The 15,725-nt window shown below is 43.4% G+C and overlaps 4 protein-coding genes across 4 annotated transcripts; 2 read left to right on the forward strand and 2 right to left on the reverse strand.

The window, feature by feature from the left end:
- Positions 1–1,707: 1,707 nt before the first annotated feature.
- Positions 1,708–5,432, forward strand: LOC108891643 (taste receptor type 1 member 1). The gene is made up of 6 exons (XM_018688875.2): positions 1,708–1,913; positions 2,016–2,343; positions 2,448–3,218; positions 3,308–3,529; positions 3,728–3,848; positions 4,416–5,432. Exons 1-6 carry the CDS (start codon positions 1,729–1,731, stop codon positions 5,339–5,341), a joined length of 2,553 nt encoding a protein of 850 aa, XP_018544391.1. The 5' UTR covers positions 1,708–1,728; the 3' UTR covers positions 5,342–5,432.
- Positions 5,433–6,984: 1,552 nt separating this feature from the next.
- On the forward strand, positions 6,985–7,708 carry LOC108891631 (transcription factor HES-5-like). The gene is made up of 2 exons (XM_018688843.1): positions 6,985–7,128; positions 7,218–7,708. Exons 1-2 carry the CDS (start codon positions 6,985–6,987, stop codon positions 7,629–7,631), a joined length of 558 nt encoding a protein of 185 aa, XP_018544359.1. The 3' UTR covers positions 7,632–7,708.
- Positions 7,709–8,657: 949 nt separating this feature from the next.
- her12 (hairy-related 12) lies at positions 8,658–9,896 on the reverse strand. The gene is made up of 2 exons (XM_018688954.2): positions 9,794–9,896; positions 8,658–9,680 (listed from the first exon to the last, which is right to left on the reverse strand). Exons 1-2 carry the CDS (start codon positions 9,860–9,862, stop codon positions 9,267–9,269), a joined length of 483 nt encoding a protein of 160 aa, XP_018544470.1. The 5' UTR covers positions 9,863–9,896; the 3' UTR covers positions 8,658–9,266.
- A 3,818-nt stretch (positions 9,897–13,714) lies between these two features.
- Positions 13,715–15,354, reverse strand: LOC108891679 (transcription factor HES-5). Its single transcript, XM_018688941.2, has 2 exons — positions 15,094–15,354; positions 13,715–14,981 (listed from the first exon to the last, which is right to left on the reverse strand). Exons 1-2 carry the CDS (start codon positions 15,352–15,354, stop codon positions 14,496–14,498), a joined length of 747 nt encoding a protein of 248 aa, XP_018544457.2. The 3' UTR covers positions 13,715–14,495.
- Between the last annotated feature and the right edge of the window lie 371 nt (positions 15,355–15,725).

Here is a 15,725-nt window from a genome sequence, read left to right on the forward strand (position 1 = left end):
GAGCAACCCAGGAGCCATCACTGACATTATTCTTTACACTTGTGCCTTTATGACGTGTCCTCTGCAAAAAAAAAAAAAAAGAAAAAAGGTAATTTGTGGGATTTGTTACAATTCTTCTGAAGTTATAACTGGTTTTAATGACGAAAAATTGTTCACTATTAAGTATCAGAATCATAAATTCCAACAAATAAATCCAGGAAAACAAAACTAAATAACATCCACCGCTGAAGCCTTTGTTTTAATGGGTCTGTATATAGTTTTTAGTGTGTTGGGTCTGTATATAGAATTCAAAGGTGCGCCCCATTTTAATCATTATATGTCTTAAACTTACGATTAAACTGTTTGCTGCTACATGTTGGAGACAATATATTACCTTCAACTATTACTCTGTCTCTAATAAAAATGTTAGTCTTTTGAAAACTACGAATTACCAAATACAACATTATCAAATATTTTTTCTGTTGAAAATGAGAAAGCTTGCCCAATGCAAATGTTTTTCACTCAAATCTTTGTTTGTATAGACATGGAAATTTTACTGGTCTATTTGCCTACATAATACTGTGGTTGACAAAATGCACAATATTCATGTCAAAACAAAGGGTTCTGGTCCTGGACACAGGTGAGCATCAGGCAAATTGTATGTTTGTACAACCGGTGTGTTTAACAAAATGAGCCTCAAATATCAACCATCATGCAAATTCAGCCACACCTGCACAAACCTTTTTCATGACAGACATTTTAGCTAAGCAACAAAACACAAGTATAACTAATAATACTGATTAATGAAGGTTCTGTTCCTCTGCCAGTAAGCTTTGGTTAGTGAGACAGTGTGGACAACAGAGCTTTTTCACAGCAGAGATTTTGACTTTTCAGGGCCATGCAACTGCTTCACTTAAATGAGGTGCAGTCATCGTTAGTGTTGATAATAACAACCGTGATTTTCCTGTTCTGTCAAGTGAAAATAGCAAAATGAAAAAGACTAATAGGTTCAAAAGTCTCCTTTACTCTGTAATTCCTCAGCCTGTGAAATTTGACAAAAACAGGGGTTGTACACAATCAAATGTTCTAGAAAGCTATAAACTCTATGTTACTTAAATGCTTGCATTGGACCTAAATGTGCAGAGTCTTTAAATTTCAAGATTTGTCATTTTTGGCCTGTGCATTGTGTCTTGAGTGCACTGGTCTTCTCAAAAGTAAAAATAGCAAAAGAAAGACAGCATCAAAACAGTATTATGAACTTATCCAGCCAGGCAGTACATAATGATTCTTGAATTGTCAAGTGAGATAAGCAAAAATATTGAAAGAGTTATTTTGAAAATGTTTTAAAAATCATTTGAATTAGAAGATTCTCTGTTCAAAACTGATTTAATAAAGTGAAACAGCTTTATAACAATCAGATTTGCACTGAGCCACAAACTGTCTGTGTTTTCTCTGGTTTACTGTTTTATGTCACTTCTCAAAGATTAATGGAGGAGACACCGGTCTCCCTTTTCATGGCTTATTACATTTATGCAATTTATTTTAATAGGAGGGAAACTCTACAGTCCCACAAACAAATGACACACGCAAATATGCTTCAGTCAGCCACCACTCCCCGGAAAGATGCAAAAGTGATCCTCTCATCCCTCCCTCTGTCAGTCCACACTTAGAAAAACAGCCCCTGATCTGTTTTACAAACCACACCGAGCTCTCACAGCAGCGTGTGTGAGGTGGAGGTAAAGCTTGGAAATGTTTGGTGCTGTGTTTCTTTGCTTGAGCTGGCTAATGGTCCAGTTCACAGACGGGGAACTGGATTACACCTCTCACGGACAGGGGATGCAGCTGCAGGGTGACTTCTCCATCGCTGGGCTGTTCCCTCTACATTACACAGATGAACCAAGTGCTGGTTTACCTGCTCTGGGTCCATGTGATGAGTGAGTCTTAATGTTTTACTGGACAGTAAATGTTCAGCTGCACTGATCTAGTGTATCACTTAACATGTCTTTATTTTTCTATTTACCTGTTACCTTTTCTAGAGGTAGAACCAACGGACATGGCTTTCACCTGATGCAAGCCATGAGATTTGCTGTGGAAGAAATCAACAACAGTAGCGGACCACGGCCTCTTTTACCAGGAGTGAAGCTGGGCTACCAGATGTACGACATCTGTTCAGTGTCAGCTAGTATCCTGGCCACACTGGACTTGCTGGAGCAGCAGAGCCACAGCCCCCCTACGCTTGAGAGAAAAGGGGACACGGACCCAGACTATGACAACAGTCAAAGAGCAGTGGCTGTGGTTGGGCCAGACAGCAGCAGCAAGTCTTTCACCCCTGCTGCATTACTGGGGGCCTATCTCATACCACAAGTAAGTTATCAACTGGAAAGTTTTAATCATTGCCATTGGAATATGACCTGAAAATTCCCACATGAAACACAGTCATTCTTCACATCCTCTTGGTTTCTTTGTAGATCTCTTATGAGGCATCAAATGAAGAGCTCAGCAACAAGTTCCAGTATCCAGCCTTTTTTCGCACAATTCCTAGCGACAAGAACCAGATTGCAGCTATAATCCAGCTTTTAGTTCATTTCAAATGGACATGGATCGCTCTCTTGGGTAGCGACAACTCCTATGGCCTTCAGGGCATGCAGAGTTTTTCCAAAGAAGCACCACAGCACGGCATCTGCATCGCCTACCAAGGAATCATCCCCTCACTCAGAGATGACACAATCAAGATCATGAGGAACATGGTGGACAACATACTGATGACCAAAGTCAACACCATCGTAGTCTTCTCCAGCAAGACAAAGCTCAGCGGCTTCTTCCCATTTGTCGTTGAGCGTAACGTGACAGGTAAGGTGTGGATTGGAACGGAGGACTGGTCGGTAGCTACTCTTATATCAGGGATACGTGGGATCCACACCATCGGCACTGTCCTCGGCATGTCCGTCAAATATGCAGCGATTTCTGGTTTTGAGGACTTTGAGAGAAAGGTGGTTGAGGCTTCTGTGCAACAGAGCGCCACCCTGCAAGTCTCTAATGGGACCATAAGCCCGAGCAATGACTGTCTGCAGAGCACAGACCTGTACAGCCTCGCCAAGAACAATTTCTCATTAGAGAAATATGACATCATCTCCTCCTTCAATGTGTATAAGGCGGTACAAGCCGTGGCTCACGCACTGCACCAAGCTCTTGGCTGTGACTCTGGAAAGTGCCAGAGGAGGAGGGTGTATCCATGGGAGGTGAGCAAATGTAAATGTGTGTTTTTGTGTGTCAAAGAACAACCAGATATTACGAAGCACTGACGTCTCCTCTTTCCTCTCTACCTCAGCTTCTCTTGTGGCTTAAGCAGGTGCGATTCTCTCTGGACAACACCTCTGTGTACTTTGACAGGAATGGTGACCCACCCACAGGATATGACATCGTCTCCTGGGTTTGGAGGGGGACAGACTGGTCTCTCAGAGTGGTGGGCTCCTTCAGCCCAGATCCCATTACGCTCATAGTTGATGATGATAAAATTGAGTGGCACGGTGACACAGAACATTCAAGATCAGTAAGACCAAAGTGGCGTATTTTTCAGTACACTGTTTGTAGAACTTTTCACACTCTGAAACAACCTGAACAAATTTAAAACACACTTTATTCTGTGCATTATCTTATATTCTAATATCTGGAGATTTCCACCTCAGTGAGATACCTGATTAATATAGGTTGTTTACAATTTGTCTCAAACCCTGTTGCTGACGTGTAGGTGCCGTTGTCCATCTGCTCTCCGCCCTGCCCGCCGGGCCACAAGAAGCTGCTGACAGGGCAGCACATCTGCTGCTTTTACTGCCAAGCTTGTCCTGCTGCCACGTTCCTCAATATAAGTGGTAAGATAAAGACACTCACACAAACAGTCAAAGGTCAGACAAATATCTAAAGAATAACAAAGAAAGGACAGATGGAAAGGAGATATTTGTTCCATGGAGTGGGACTAAATGACAGTATGAAATGAGAGAAATGAGAAATGATGATTTTGGACAACTTACCTGTTGGCTGATGGTAGATTGAATAGGTCAAACAAATTACATGTATTGGATGTCAGCATTGTCAGTGGTACAGGTGTGTATTTTCTTCTGAATTCTCTGTAAGAAAGTTACAGCCAGTTTGATCAAAGTGTCAAAACTTCAACACAGCAGTATTTTGTAGCTGTTGTGTGGGAGATTGACCAGCAGGTGGCGCATGACACTCATTTATGTGCTGGTGCAGAAGCCAGGCTGACTCCAGATCCGTTCTGAAAGGAGTCACCAGTGCCTAACAACATGTTATTTTATACACCTAACAAGTGCTGCAGTGTGTGTTTTCTCTTCCAGGGATGACTCACTAACATTAAATTTGAAAAACAGCTTTTACAACCCAGGTTTTCTCTTTACATCTATTCTGTGCCTCTTCCCCAGAGCCCACTACGTGCCAGCTGTGTCTGCCGGAGCAGTGGGCTCCCCCGAAAAGCGAGCAGTGTCTAAATAGGACTGTCCTGCTGCTCGCCTGGGACGCCCCCCTCTCCATTGCCCTGCTCCTCTTTCTGGCCACCTGTCTTCTCATGACCTCCAGCTCTGCAGTAATCCTCCTGCTCAACCTGAACACGCCTGTGGCCAAGTCCGCCGGAGGCCGCACCTGCCTCCTGATGCTGGCAGCCCTAACTGCCGCTGCCATGAGCTCTTTGTGCCATTTTGGCCGGCCGTCTCCTCTGGCCTGTATCCTCATGCAGCCTCTATTCATCTTCAGCGTCACTGTGTGCTTGGCCTGCATCACTGTGCGCTCCTTCCAGGTTGTCTGCATTTTTAAATTTGCATCCAAGCTGCCACCAGCTTATGACAAATGGGCAAAAAATCATGGGCCAGAGTTTACCATTTTCTTGGTGTCTGTCACCATCTTGCTCATTTCTGTGCTCCGTGTGGCCCTCAATGCTCCCAAGCCGTCCCAGGATCTTAACTTCTACGAGGACAGAATTGTCCTGGAGTGCAGTAACACCCTCTCACCTGGCTCAGGTCTTGAGCTAGCTTACGTCTCCCTGCTCAGCGTCCTCTGCTTCTCTTTCAGCTACATGGGAAAAGACCTGCCAGCAAACTACAATGAGGCTAAGTGTGTCACTTTCAGCCTTATGGTGTACATGATCTCCTGGATGAGTTTCTTCACTCTATATCTCATCAGCAGAGACGAGTTCACCATGGCAGCGTACGTGTTTGCCATACTCTTTAGCGTACTGGCCTTCTTCGGGGGCTACTTCCTGCCCAAAATCTATATCATCGTCCTGAAGCCACAAATGAACACGACTGCCCATTTCCAGAACTGCATTCAAATGTACACCATGAGCAAACAGTGAAGCCTATAATGATTTTATCTGAGGAAAAGTAGAAGACAAGTAACTACAAACGATGTGTGTTAAATAACATTTCACTTATATTTATCTCACAACTGAGTTTCAATCTTTATTGTGTGTACACAAATAAAGTTGTATTAAATTGGTCTCAGTGGGAGAACTCTGTTTTTCCTGGATCTCCACACTCACACAGATCAGCAACTGTGGCTCTGTGTCCTCAAATAGAATAAATAAAGAAAATCTGACTCGTGTGTATTCATTTGTGAAATCCATTTTTACTTGTTTGGAAACAATAAGTGCTGAATTAAAGCTGATAAAATATTTATTTTAGAAGTCATAATTTGGATGTCTATGATTCATGACTGATTTTGCAGTCTTTTTTTACCTGGATGATGATCCTTTGATAAAACAGTCACTGATTGATTGATAAAAAAGTCAGCTACCACCAGCAAACACAAGGTAAATGGATGTGAGGAGCTACTCTTTAGGAGAATCTCATATTAATACACAGGGAGAACTTTTTCATTGTAGCGCCCCCTGCTAGTTGTAGTAGGAACTGAAACACAAAAAACACTGATTTTATTTTTGTGAAAACAATGAGGTCAGTAATGAGATCTCAGAAGGTTTCACTTGTTTCCAGAAGATCATCCAAAAATCAAGGAAATCATCTCATAAAAAATGTTAATGCGTCAGAGGGGGGAAAACAATCTCATCTAAATGCTGTTGTTTTTCATGTTTGATGTTTGAATACAGGATCTGTAAAGCTTTTCTGGTTTATAAGTGTTGGCTTGAGTCAACAAAACAAGTGTCATGATCATATTTATTTCCAGGGATTCAACAACCAGGGGCAGCTGGTCACAGAAAAAAAAGTTTCAGAGAAGCAGCATGACGTAACATCTCATTGCATATCAAATAAATACACAATTGGCTTGTCTTGTGCCTATGTGTATGTGCAGCCACACACACACACACACACACACACACAGTCACAGTGCTGCTGTTGGCTGTTGTTTGAGAGCGGAGATGAAAAGGCCTTTTGTGGCTGAGAGGTCAGCGCTATTGACCAGTAGATGTGTGAGTAGAGTCCGGGCTTGGCTTTCCCACAGTCTCCCTGTCCACTCACAGCTTAATACCCTCAGTCAACAATCGAAGTGTGCCATGGGTGAACAAGCAGGAGTTTTATTGTCGGTACTCCAGGCACTCAGTACAAGTTGCTGCTGGGAAGGTTTTGGGAGTTTTATTTCACAAGCTTTTTGATCCAGTGCACTTAGGAAAAATTCATGTTATTATATCATCACGCCATGTTTAAAGCGTGTGTTTTCTCTGAGGCCAATACCTTCACATTTGAAACGTCAGGGATCGTAACACCCACTCCTATTAATCAACCTGTCTTTAATTGTTCCTCGGGTGCACATCAGGTGCTGCCTGTGTTACCCTGTGTAACTGGAGTGTGAGATAAGCAGCAGCCCCTGATAAGAAACTGACAGCACATCATTCGTAGTCTGATATATATCTTGGGAATGGTTTTATCTCTAGTGGTCAGCCTGTGATTGCGTTACCCCGAGGTATTGATGTATGTCCTATTGTTACAAGCGCCAGCCCTGCCTGAGTCACATGGCTTTGTTATGCTAATATCTGCCTATAAAATGAAAGGCGGCTCCTCCAGACACATCAGAGCTCAGTGTCATCCTGAGGTAGCTGCTCACTTCACCTGCACAGACATGGCTCCCTGCTCCATCAGTAACACCTCTATTCACCATACCAGGGTCTCTGAGAAAGACAGAATCAAAGTGAGTACCGCAGAGCATTTTTAAGGCCTCGCTGATTGTGTGTTATTGGCTTGATTCGTGAACTTACCTGACTGTCTCCTCTTCCGCAGCTGAGAAAACCTATTGTGGAGAAAATGCGCAGAGATCGCATCAACAGCTGCATCGAGCAGCTCAAGATCATCCTGGAGAAAGAGTTCCACAAGCAAGAACCCAACTCCAAACTGGAGAAAGCCGACATCCTGGAGATGACCGTGAGCTTCCTGAGGCAGCAGCTGCAGCCGGGCCTCTGTCAGAGCGACTACAACCAGGGCTACTCTCACTGCTGGAGGGACTCTCTGCATTTCCTCTCAGCCGGCTCCAGCACAGAGGCCTCCATCGCTCCTCTGCAGGGCCTCCAGCAGCAGGAGCAACAGCTCCAACAGGTCCAGAGAGCCAGCAGCTCCTCCATAGTCTGCTCCACCCTCAGGTCCACCACACTGCAGGACAGTAGCAGCAGCAGAGGTCCTGTGTGGAGGCCTTGGTAGAGACTCTGTCATACAGACACTCTGAGACCTGAGGGGATCTTCTCTGTCCCTCACTATGTAGGAAATATATTTCCAGCCTGCTCATTCACAGTGATACTGAGTGTTTTTTTAATGTTTCATCATACTGATGAAAGATATGTAATAGATATTCTATCCTCTTAATCACAAGTTCACACTGGAGATTATTCACCGCACGTGCAGCGCTGCTACCTCCAGTAAAATGATATTCTCATGCCTCACAGTGAGGTTATTAGAAATGTTTTGTTTCTTTATGGAACCGAAAATGTTTTCACTGTGTGAAGCTTAACTTGCTCTGAAGTTCATGTCAGGTTATATTTGAGACTAGAGTGGTTTACTGAACGCATCTGTCATGGCTTATGTAGTGGGTCATTTGTGTATGCTGTGTATTCTGTTGTATCGTAAGTAAATGCTGTGTATTGGAAAAATGATTTAAATAAAATATATTTGGACTTTTCTTTACACTGTGTGTGTATCTATCGTGTGTATGTGTGTGTGAGAGAGTGAGAGAGAGAGTGATTGGTTTAGTTTTTCGCATGGCTTTACTTTTAATTAAAAGGCCATGTAACACTTTGCATATGTCTTTATGTGTGTTTATCTGTTTTCATAGAACTAGTTCTGGATTGACAGAATTAAAATAAATACTGTTATGTTTCCAAATAAGTAAGGCTTAAATCAAAAGCAGGACATGTCTGTATTGGTATTTTAAGTCTTAACATAACTTCTTGAGTATTTATGTATGTACAAAAACATCATGATACCTGTTACCTCCTGACTCAAACACAACATAACCTCCTCCACAATAAAAACAAGTTCGGGATCTTCAGGAACAATCTTTATAAAAATTATCCAAAAGACACAGTATGATCATTTCCTTCATTTAAGAGGAAGATCATCATTATGAAGACAAGCTTCTTGAATGCTCTGTAGAAAAATAAGTTAATTGTTTACATTCAGATTCTGAAATAAAAAATCTGGAATCAGCTTTTTTTTTAAATGATTGTATCTTTTTATTGTTAATTGTCATACAAATGTTAGAAATAAGTTTTAAGAGCCAAAATGTAATAGCAAAACAGCCATACCAACATCCTATTACAAAATGTTAATATGTACATCCACTTGCACACACACACACACACACACACACACACACACACACACATCGTCATCATCACCACCATCATCATCATCATCATCATCATCATTCTCATCCATAGAATTTGGTACAGATAATTCAAAACAGAAGAGAAATATTCTCAACAGCAGCTGTCAGTCAAATACAGTATGGCAGATATATATACTGTTACATCAAGCAGCATCCAAAGATAAACTCCACTGGAGTAAACAATCATTTCACAAGATTCAACAAAACCATCATCACTCAAAAATCAACCTCAAGCTTTAAACACAAGGAAAAAGCAAACATCAGATGTGAATCAAAGTCAAAGCAGGACAATCTTGAAATAAGTGAGAGCCTTCGCTTTTACTACTTGTCCATCAATGTGATGAGACAATAAGGAAACCCACCATGAATGAGCAGGCTGGAAATATATTTCCTACATAGTGAGGGACAGAGAAGATCCCCTCAGGTCTCAGAGTGTCTGTATGACAGAGTCCCTACCAAGGCCTCCACACAGGACCTCTGCTGCTGCTATTGTCCTGCAGTGTGGTGGACCTGAGGGTGGAGCAGACTGTGGAGGAGCTGCTGGCTCTCTGGACCTGATGGAGCTGTTGCTCCTGCTGCTGGAGGCCCTGCAGAGGAGCGATGGAGGCCTCTGTGCTGGAGCCGGCTGAGAGGAAATGCAGAGAGTCCCTCCAGCAGTGAGAGTAGCCCTGGTTGTAGTCGCTCTGACAGAGGCCCGGCTGCAGCTGCTGCCTCAGGAAGCTCACGGTCATCTCCAGGATGTCGGCTTTCTCCAGTTTGGAGTTGGGTTCTTGCTTGTGGAACTCTTTCTCCAGGATGATCTTGAGCTGCTCGATGCAGCTGTTGATGCGATCTCTGCGCATTTTCTCCACAATAGGTTTTCTCAGCTGTGGAAGAGGAGACAGTCAGGTAAGTTCACGAATCAAGCCAATAACACACAATCAGACATTTGTACTATACAAGCAAATGCAAAACCATTGAAATCTCCTCCAGCACTCACTTTGATGTTGTCTTTCTCAGAAATCCTAATGTGGTGAATAGAGGAGTAGTTGGTGGAGCAGGGAGCCATGTCTGTGCAGGTGAAGTGAGCAGCTTCTTCTGGACGGCAGTGTTAAGCTCTGATGTCTCTGGAGGAGCTGCCCCTCATTTTATACTGGGAGATTAGCATAACAAAGCCATGTGGCTCAGGCAGGGCTGGGGTTCCCACACTCTGACCAGTGGGACTCCCAGCACAACAATAGAAGACACGTCAATAACTCATAGGGCATGTATCTGTGCGGGGCATGTTTCCCAAGATAAGCAACAGGTAATTAACATTTTATTAAGCAATCGCTTGAGAGTTTGTCATGGACAGAGGGTTAGAATTTGACTTTTTAGATGAATAATAAGAGGTGATACATACAGAAGTGAACATCTTCAAAGGGGGGTAACTACAATTAAGGACCAAATGCTTCACAGCAGTAAAACAATATAGTCTGAGGGCTTTCATTTTCTCTTCAAAGACAACTGCCCTTCCTCAAAACAGCATTTTGGTGCACAAACAGGAGCATCTGAACACATGAAAATATTGTTCTCACTAGAAAAGGTTACAGTTTAATTGGTGACAGGGTCATCACGGTTTGGCTAAATGATGTTAAAAATAAGGAGGAAGACAGAGGAGAAAGGACAGAGCAGGTAGGGAAGTCAAAGAGCGACAACAACTGGCTACAGGTGAAACATTTCATTTTTCCACCTGTTGCTTTTGTAACTATGCGCTGCGTAAAGTTAAAGCTCACGTCAGGCTCCTAAACGTCAGGGTTTCCCACAGGATTAATGTGCGAGAAAACACTGTAATAATCTGAGGAGAGACACTGACTGATCAAAGGCCGCCGCCGACTCACGTCTCAGGTGTGAAAGCCGGCAAGTTGCGCACGTTCTCGGCGGCGCGAGTCGAAGACCGCGTGCGGCACAGTGGCGCAGTTAGTGAAGCACATGATCTCGCATGCAGTCAAGCATGACTTTTAGTTGCCCCTCGTTAAGATCAAACAAAACCGACATCGCGTTTCAGCCGTGTCTTCATCTGCGTTACACACAGAAAGAAAAAAATTAACAGAAAGTCAAATCCTATCAGAATATAGTCAGATTTTTAATCAGTGAAGCCCCGCATGTGTTATGCAGTATTAGTGTGGGACTGGAAACAAGTTAGAATAGATTATGGTAGTCACTTCATTAAACTTCCAAACATTACTCCGACAGGTGTCAGTGTTGGAAATAATGATATGAAAGACACTTGTAACCTTATGAGTGCAGCCCTCATGGAGATTAACTTTGCAAATTTATCATTTCACCAAGTTTATCTTTGATTTTTCAAAAGAATTATTTTACTGCCTGGACTTGAATTATTATTGTTTTTAGTGAGTGAGTTCTGAGGAAAAACTGAAGCCAGACCTTAATTATAAGCCTTTGTCTTAGCTCTCCCAAGGCTCTACAGACTCTGTTGTAAGTGAACTGTGTCAAATTAGTGTCAAGTTAATGGCATTATGAGAGGGTTGGCAGTGTGCCTCTGAGGGCCTCCATCACTGGCTGGCCCCAGATGTGAAGCCGGCCTTGTAGGCGCAGTGTGAGTAGCCCTGTCTCCCTAGTTTCCCACCAATCCCCAACATCAGGGTAAATGACCTACAAAAGCCATGTCGCTCCTCAATGCTCCACTGGGAATGTTAATTGATCTTTTGTTGCAGGACAAACAGAAACTCTGTGTCCTGGTCCATCTGGGAAAAATCAAGTCAACTGGCTTCACTGCTTGGCACAGAGTGGTCTGTCTGCCTTTGGTCTGAGTTGACTTTTTTAATTTAAGAGTTCAGCCACCCATCCACAGTGCTGAAAGAAGTACTTAAAGTTTAATTAAGTCATGGAAGTAAAGCCAAAACAGTAATACTCCTCTATTACATTACATTACATTTTTGGATCCTAATTGAGAGGAAGGGACCGCATAAGATTGTAGACTTGCGCAGTGCCAGTGCCTTTATGGAACATGATGGTACATGAAAAGTGAAACTCTTCTACATCAGAGGCGATGAAATAATGGAAATCCAACTGGACTTACGCTATGACGAATCATTATTTTCCTACTTTTAGATCAGTTAGAGTGTCACGTGCTCCTTTACAAGTTCTCTAAAATACTTTAAACAATATTAAATGCATTATATCATCAAAACAGGCTGTCTCAGAGTTATAGGGAAGTTGTTTTCCTGACAACAGCTACACCTTATAAGCTTATCTAGAACTAGAAGTTTTAATGTGAAGGATCTGGCACTGTGCAATCATATGGAACAACAGCACTTGAGTAAATGTGCTTAGTTACTTCCCTCCACCTGAACAGGTTTGTGACCTGTTGATATTTTAGGGTGTCACTTAAAGTGCTTTAAATTTCTATCTGCTGCTCACCATCTCCATTTAACCCAGGTCAGATGCTGCATTCAGCATTACAAACAATACTATCTGTTTCCTTGCTCTACATTTGCATATTATTTAGGTATGTGAGTAAACATCTCCTCTGTCTCTCGTCATTGTAGCATCTGAAAACACAGTAACCAATCTGTCAAGTCACGTTCATGTTTGGCTTTATTATCCGTCCCCTCCATTGATTTCATTGTCGACATGTTTGTGTGAATTTGTGTCTCCTCTGAAAGTTAGTGTGCACTACGCGGCTGCTGGGGGTCTTTGTCTACAAGTGTGTGTGAAGACGAGTTCCCCTCCCACCACAGCTCTGAATTCCTGCCATAAAGTCTCGGCCATCGCTCAGACCTGTGGCGGCACAGAGCGGCTTCCCGTCAGCCATCTCTCTGTGAGTGTGGTATCTCCCGTTTCCCACACTCTGTGCCTATTCACTGGCCCCAAGACGGGAACAATAGAAGTGTGTCTTGTTACACATCACATTAGCTACGGTGTTTGATCTCCTGTTGAAGGGGGAGGGGAGGCGGCTTCAGCCAGACCATCTGGCCTGGCCAACTAGACCCTGAGAAAGTCCCAGGCATGCCACATTCTCCACAACTTCTGCACACACAAATAGTTGTGAAAGACTTTTGTGGCACTTGAGACATAATTCAAGCACTAGACAGCATGCCACAACCACAGCAACAGAAGTGGGACATGTGACATAAGTGGGGCAGGGGTGTCTCCTCACCCCAGATTTCCATTTTTTAAACACCTGTGCACTAGGAAGATAAAACGTTAATGATCCCTGTGGGAAACACCAGATCAAGAAAAAGATACTGGGGAAAAAAACTGTACACACACACCCAAAAGAACCATCACCTGCAGTTAAATTATCTGAATGATGAATTCTCTGAATAGTGTTAATTATGTTTTTGAACATACATGTGTTTTTAATTAATTTCTTGAAATAAATATGAGAACAAGTGAATTTTTAATATAAGTACATCAATTTAATTGGAGTTACGTGCATGGTCTCTGTTATGTCTCATTTAGATATTCTCCATCTCTAGATTCTTTGCAATGTGCAATATAGAGTGTTTACACCGTTTTCTCACTAATATGAACACACTGTCTGGAGCAGTGGATGCCTGAATGGTAACAGAGTGAACATGCAGAGTTAGCTATGCTGAACTGACAAACTGGCACATTTTTAGCATTGCCCAAACAGACAAAAAGACTGCTGCTGTTCCCTTGAGCAAGATACAACAGTGAAGCTGCTGTCAGCTGAATGCTGTGCTGATAAACTCTGGTGTGACTGGCTGTGTGGAGGTATGTTGTCCTCAACTGAGCTACGTTTAAACTTTGAATAAAACATGTTTAGTGACTCTACTAGCTCTCCTTCTTACAGCAACTGATTAATTATTCATTCAGCTGGCTACAGTTTCTACATAAGATTTTCTATGTACACTCAGGGTTAAAGATTTCTGATTAAAGACAAACACCACCGTTATTTATGTTTGCAAAACTTCATGTGAAGTTTTCCATTTATTTTTTTCATAGTCAAAAACAAACTTCTAAAGGAAGCAATCCAACAGATTGATGTCAACATAAAATGCCTTTATAAAAGGTATTCATTTGAGGATGAAAAAAAACATCTATTATGAACATCACAACTGAACAGTCAATAGGTACAATTTCAGCAGTAAAACTCTTTCACACATTGGCCAAATAATGGTTACAAATAGTCATCATAAAGTGTAATCATAACTAGATTTACAGTAAAAGTGGATCCATGGGATCCATTTATGGGATGTTGCTGATTCATTAGCACCAAACTAATGAAACAGATCAGTCAGTGATACTCAGCATCAAAGATAGACAGTGGTTTAAACACATCAGTCAAACAGTGTCTCAAACACTAAAATAGTTTTCACCCAACATGGGTTTCACAACAAGATAATTCAGTGCTGTTTGCAAAACAAACAAAATTCAGCTTTTCCACGGGAACAATTGACACAATCACAGTGAACACTCTAAATTATGTAGAGTAGTATTATAATGTGTATACACATGATGTAAATATTCAGTAAAACCTGAATCATTTCAGTCCTTCCAAAGGAATACTGGGACATTCAACCCATTTTGCCACACTAGTAAAACACTCAACAATATTCAATCTCCTGCCAAAGCAGAAGGAAACAGACTTCAGTGAGTCTTCAACTTTCTGTCCGTGACCTTCACAGACGTAGTTCTCTTTCTCTCTGGGTGGAGGTGATGCTGCCTCTGTCCTACCAGGGCCTCCACAGACCACAGCCAGCCTGGCTCACACCTTTGCTGGAGCTGACCTGATGGAGAGGAGAGCCAGGAGGCGAGGGGGTGCAGGGACTGTGGCTGGTCCTGCTGGACGCCTGCAAGCCCTGGAAGTGGCTGAGCAGCCGCCTGTGGGCCTGAGTCTGGACCTCACAGTGGGACAGGAAGCTGACGGCCTCCTGCACGCAGCGGGAGTAGCCGTCACTGGCCGTCGCCAGGCCAGAGGTCACACTAATCTGCTGCTGCTGCTGCTGCTGCTGCTGCTGCTGCTGCTGCTGCTGCTGCTGCTGCTTTTGCTGCTGCCAGCTTCTCAGATAGGACACGGCCATCTCCAAGATGTCCGCCTTCTCTTGCTTGGAATCGGGCTGTTGCCTGAGGAACTCTGGACCCAGCAGGGATTTCAGCTGCTCGATGCTGGTGTTGATGCGGTCTCTGCGCAGTTTCTCCACCATTGGTTTTCTCAGCTGAAGAAAAAAAAGAGAAAACATTTAGTCCACTTGAATACTGGAAACATTTGAATTTAATATGAACACATGTCAACAAGGGAGAGAGTGACTTTATAGAAAAGATGTTTACCTTATGAGCAGGAGTCAGGTGTTCCTTAGAGTAGCTTGCTTGTCCAAAAACAGTGGGAGCCATAGCTGTAGAGTGAGAGTGTTCCTGCTCGGTTTGAAGAGCCAGTTGAATCTGAGCTGCCTTCTCCTCTGCCTCTACCCTGTATTTATACGCCCAAATCTCCATATGAATGTGTGGGTCTTGGGCTTGTTGGAGTTTCTCACAGTCCACGGGCCAATGAGAGCACTGGGAAGGGCTTTGAGGAACGCAGAGCTGCCACATGCTCAATGAAGTGTTTATAGCTGTGGGGACAATGAGTGTGTCTCCGGGGAGCAGGTGGAGGAATAGAGTGCGAGAGAAAGAGCCCCCGGGTGGAGGGGGGAGGTTGGAGAGGGTGGGGGGGGGGGTGACGGAGAGGGAGGGGAGGGGGGTAGCTGGGAGAATGACCCAGTGCTTGTGTTGATATGGGAAAGTGGTGACCCCAGAGGGAAGCATGCCGCTGTCTCATGTCATCTCCACCGCCACGTAATTGAGCACAAAGTGCCTCCGCCACCAGGCACACGTGGGTGTTACAGAGGGCCAGCCATTAGAAAAGATCTACATGCAGCCACTTCCACCAGTTTGACACGGCAGACTTCCCTCGTGGAGCTGTG

This window comes from Lates calcarifer, linkage group LG6 (genome assembly GCF_001640805.2).
Source record: "Lates calcarifer isolate ASB-BC8 linkage group LG6, TLL_Latcal_v3, whole genome shotgun sequence".
NCBI classification, from domain to species: Eukaryota; Metazoa; Chordata; class Actinopteri; family Centropomidae; genus Lates; species Lates calcarifer.

What these genes read in the sequence shown, in the direction of transcription:
- her12 (XM_018688954.2), bottom strand. Translation starts at nt 9,862, where the DNA reads ATGGCTCCCTGCTCCACCAACTACTCCTCTATTCACCACATTAGGATT. An exon ending in CTGAGAAAGACAACATCAAA is followed by an intron (nt 9,681 to 9,793) that starts GTGAGTGCTGGA and finishes CCTCTTCCACAG; the next exon opens with CTGAGAAAACCTATTGTGGA.
- LOC108891643 (XM_018688875.2), top strand. Translation starts at nt 1,729, where the DNA reads ATGTTTGGTGCTGTGTTTCTTTGCTTGAGCTGGCTAATGGTCCAGTTC. An exon ending in GCTCTGGGTCCATGTGATGA is followed by an intron (nt 1,914 to 2,015) that starts GTGAGTCTTAAT and finishes TACCTTTTCTAG; the next exon opens with AGGTAGAACCAACGGACATG. An exon ending in CACGTTCCTCAATATAAGTG is followed by an intron (nt 3,849 to 4,415) that starts GTAAGATAAAGA and finishes CCTCTTCCCCAG; the next exon opens with AGCCCACTACGTGCCAGCTG.
- LOC108891631 (XM_018688843.1), top strand. Translation starts at nt 6,985, where the DNA reads ATGAAAGGCGGCTCCTCCAGACACATCAGAGCTCAGTGTCATCCTGAG. An exon ending in CTGAGAAAGACAGAATCAAA is followed by an intron (nt 7,129 to 7,217) that starts GTGAGTACCGCA and finishes CCTCTTCCGCAG; the next exon opens with CTGAGAAAACCTATTGTGGA.
- LOC108891679 (XM_018688941.2), bottom strand. Translation starts at nt 15,354, where the DNA reads ATGTGGCAGCTCTGCGTTCCTCAAAGCCCTTCCCAGTGCTCTCATTGG. An exon ending in ACCTGACTCCTGCTCATAAG is followed by an intron (nt 14,982 to 15,093) that starts GTAAACATCTTT and finishes TTTTTTCTTCAG; the next exon opens with CTGAGAAAACCAATGGTGGA.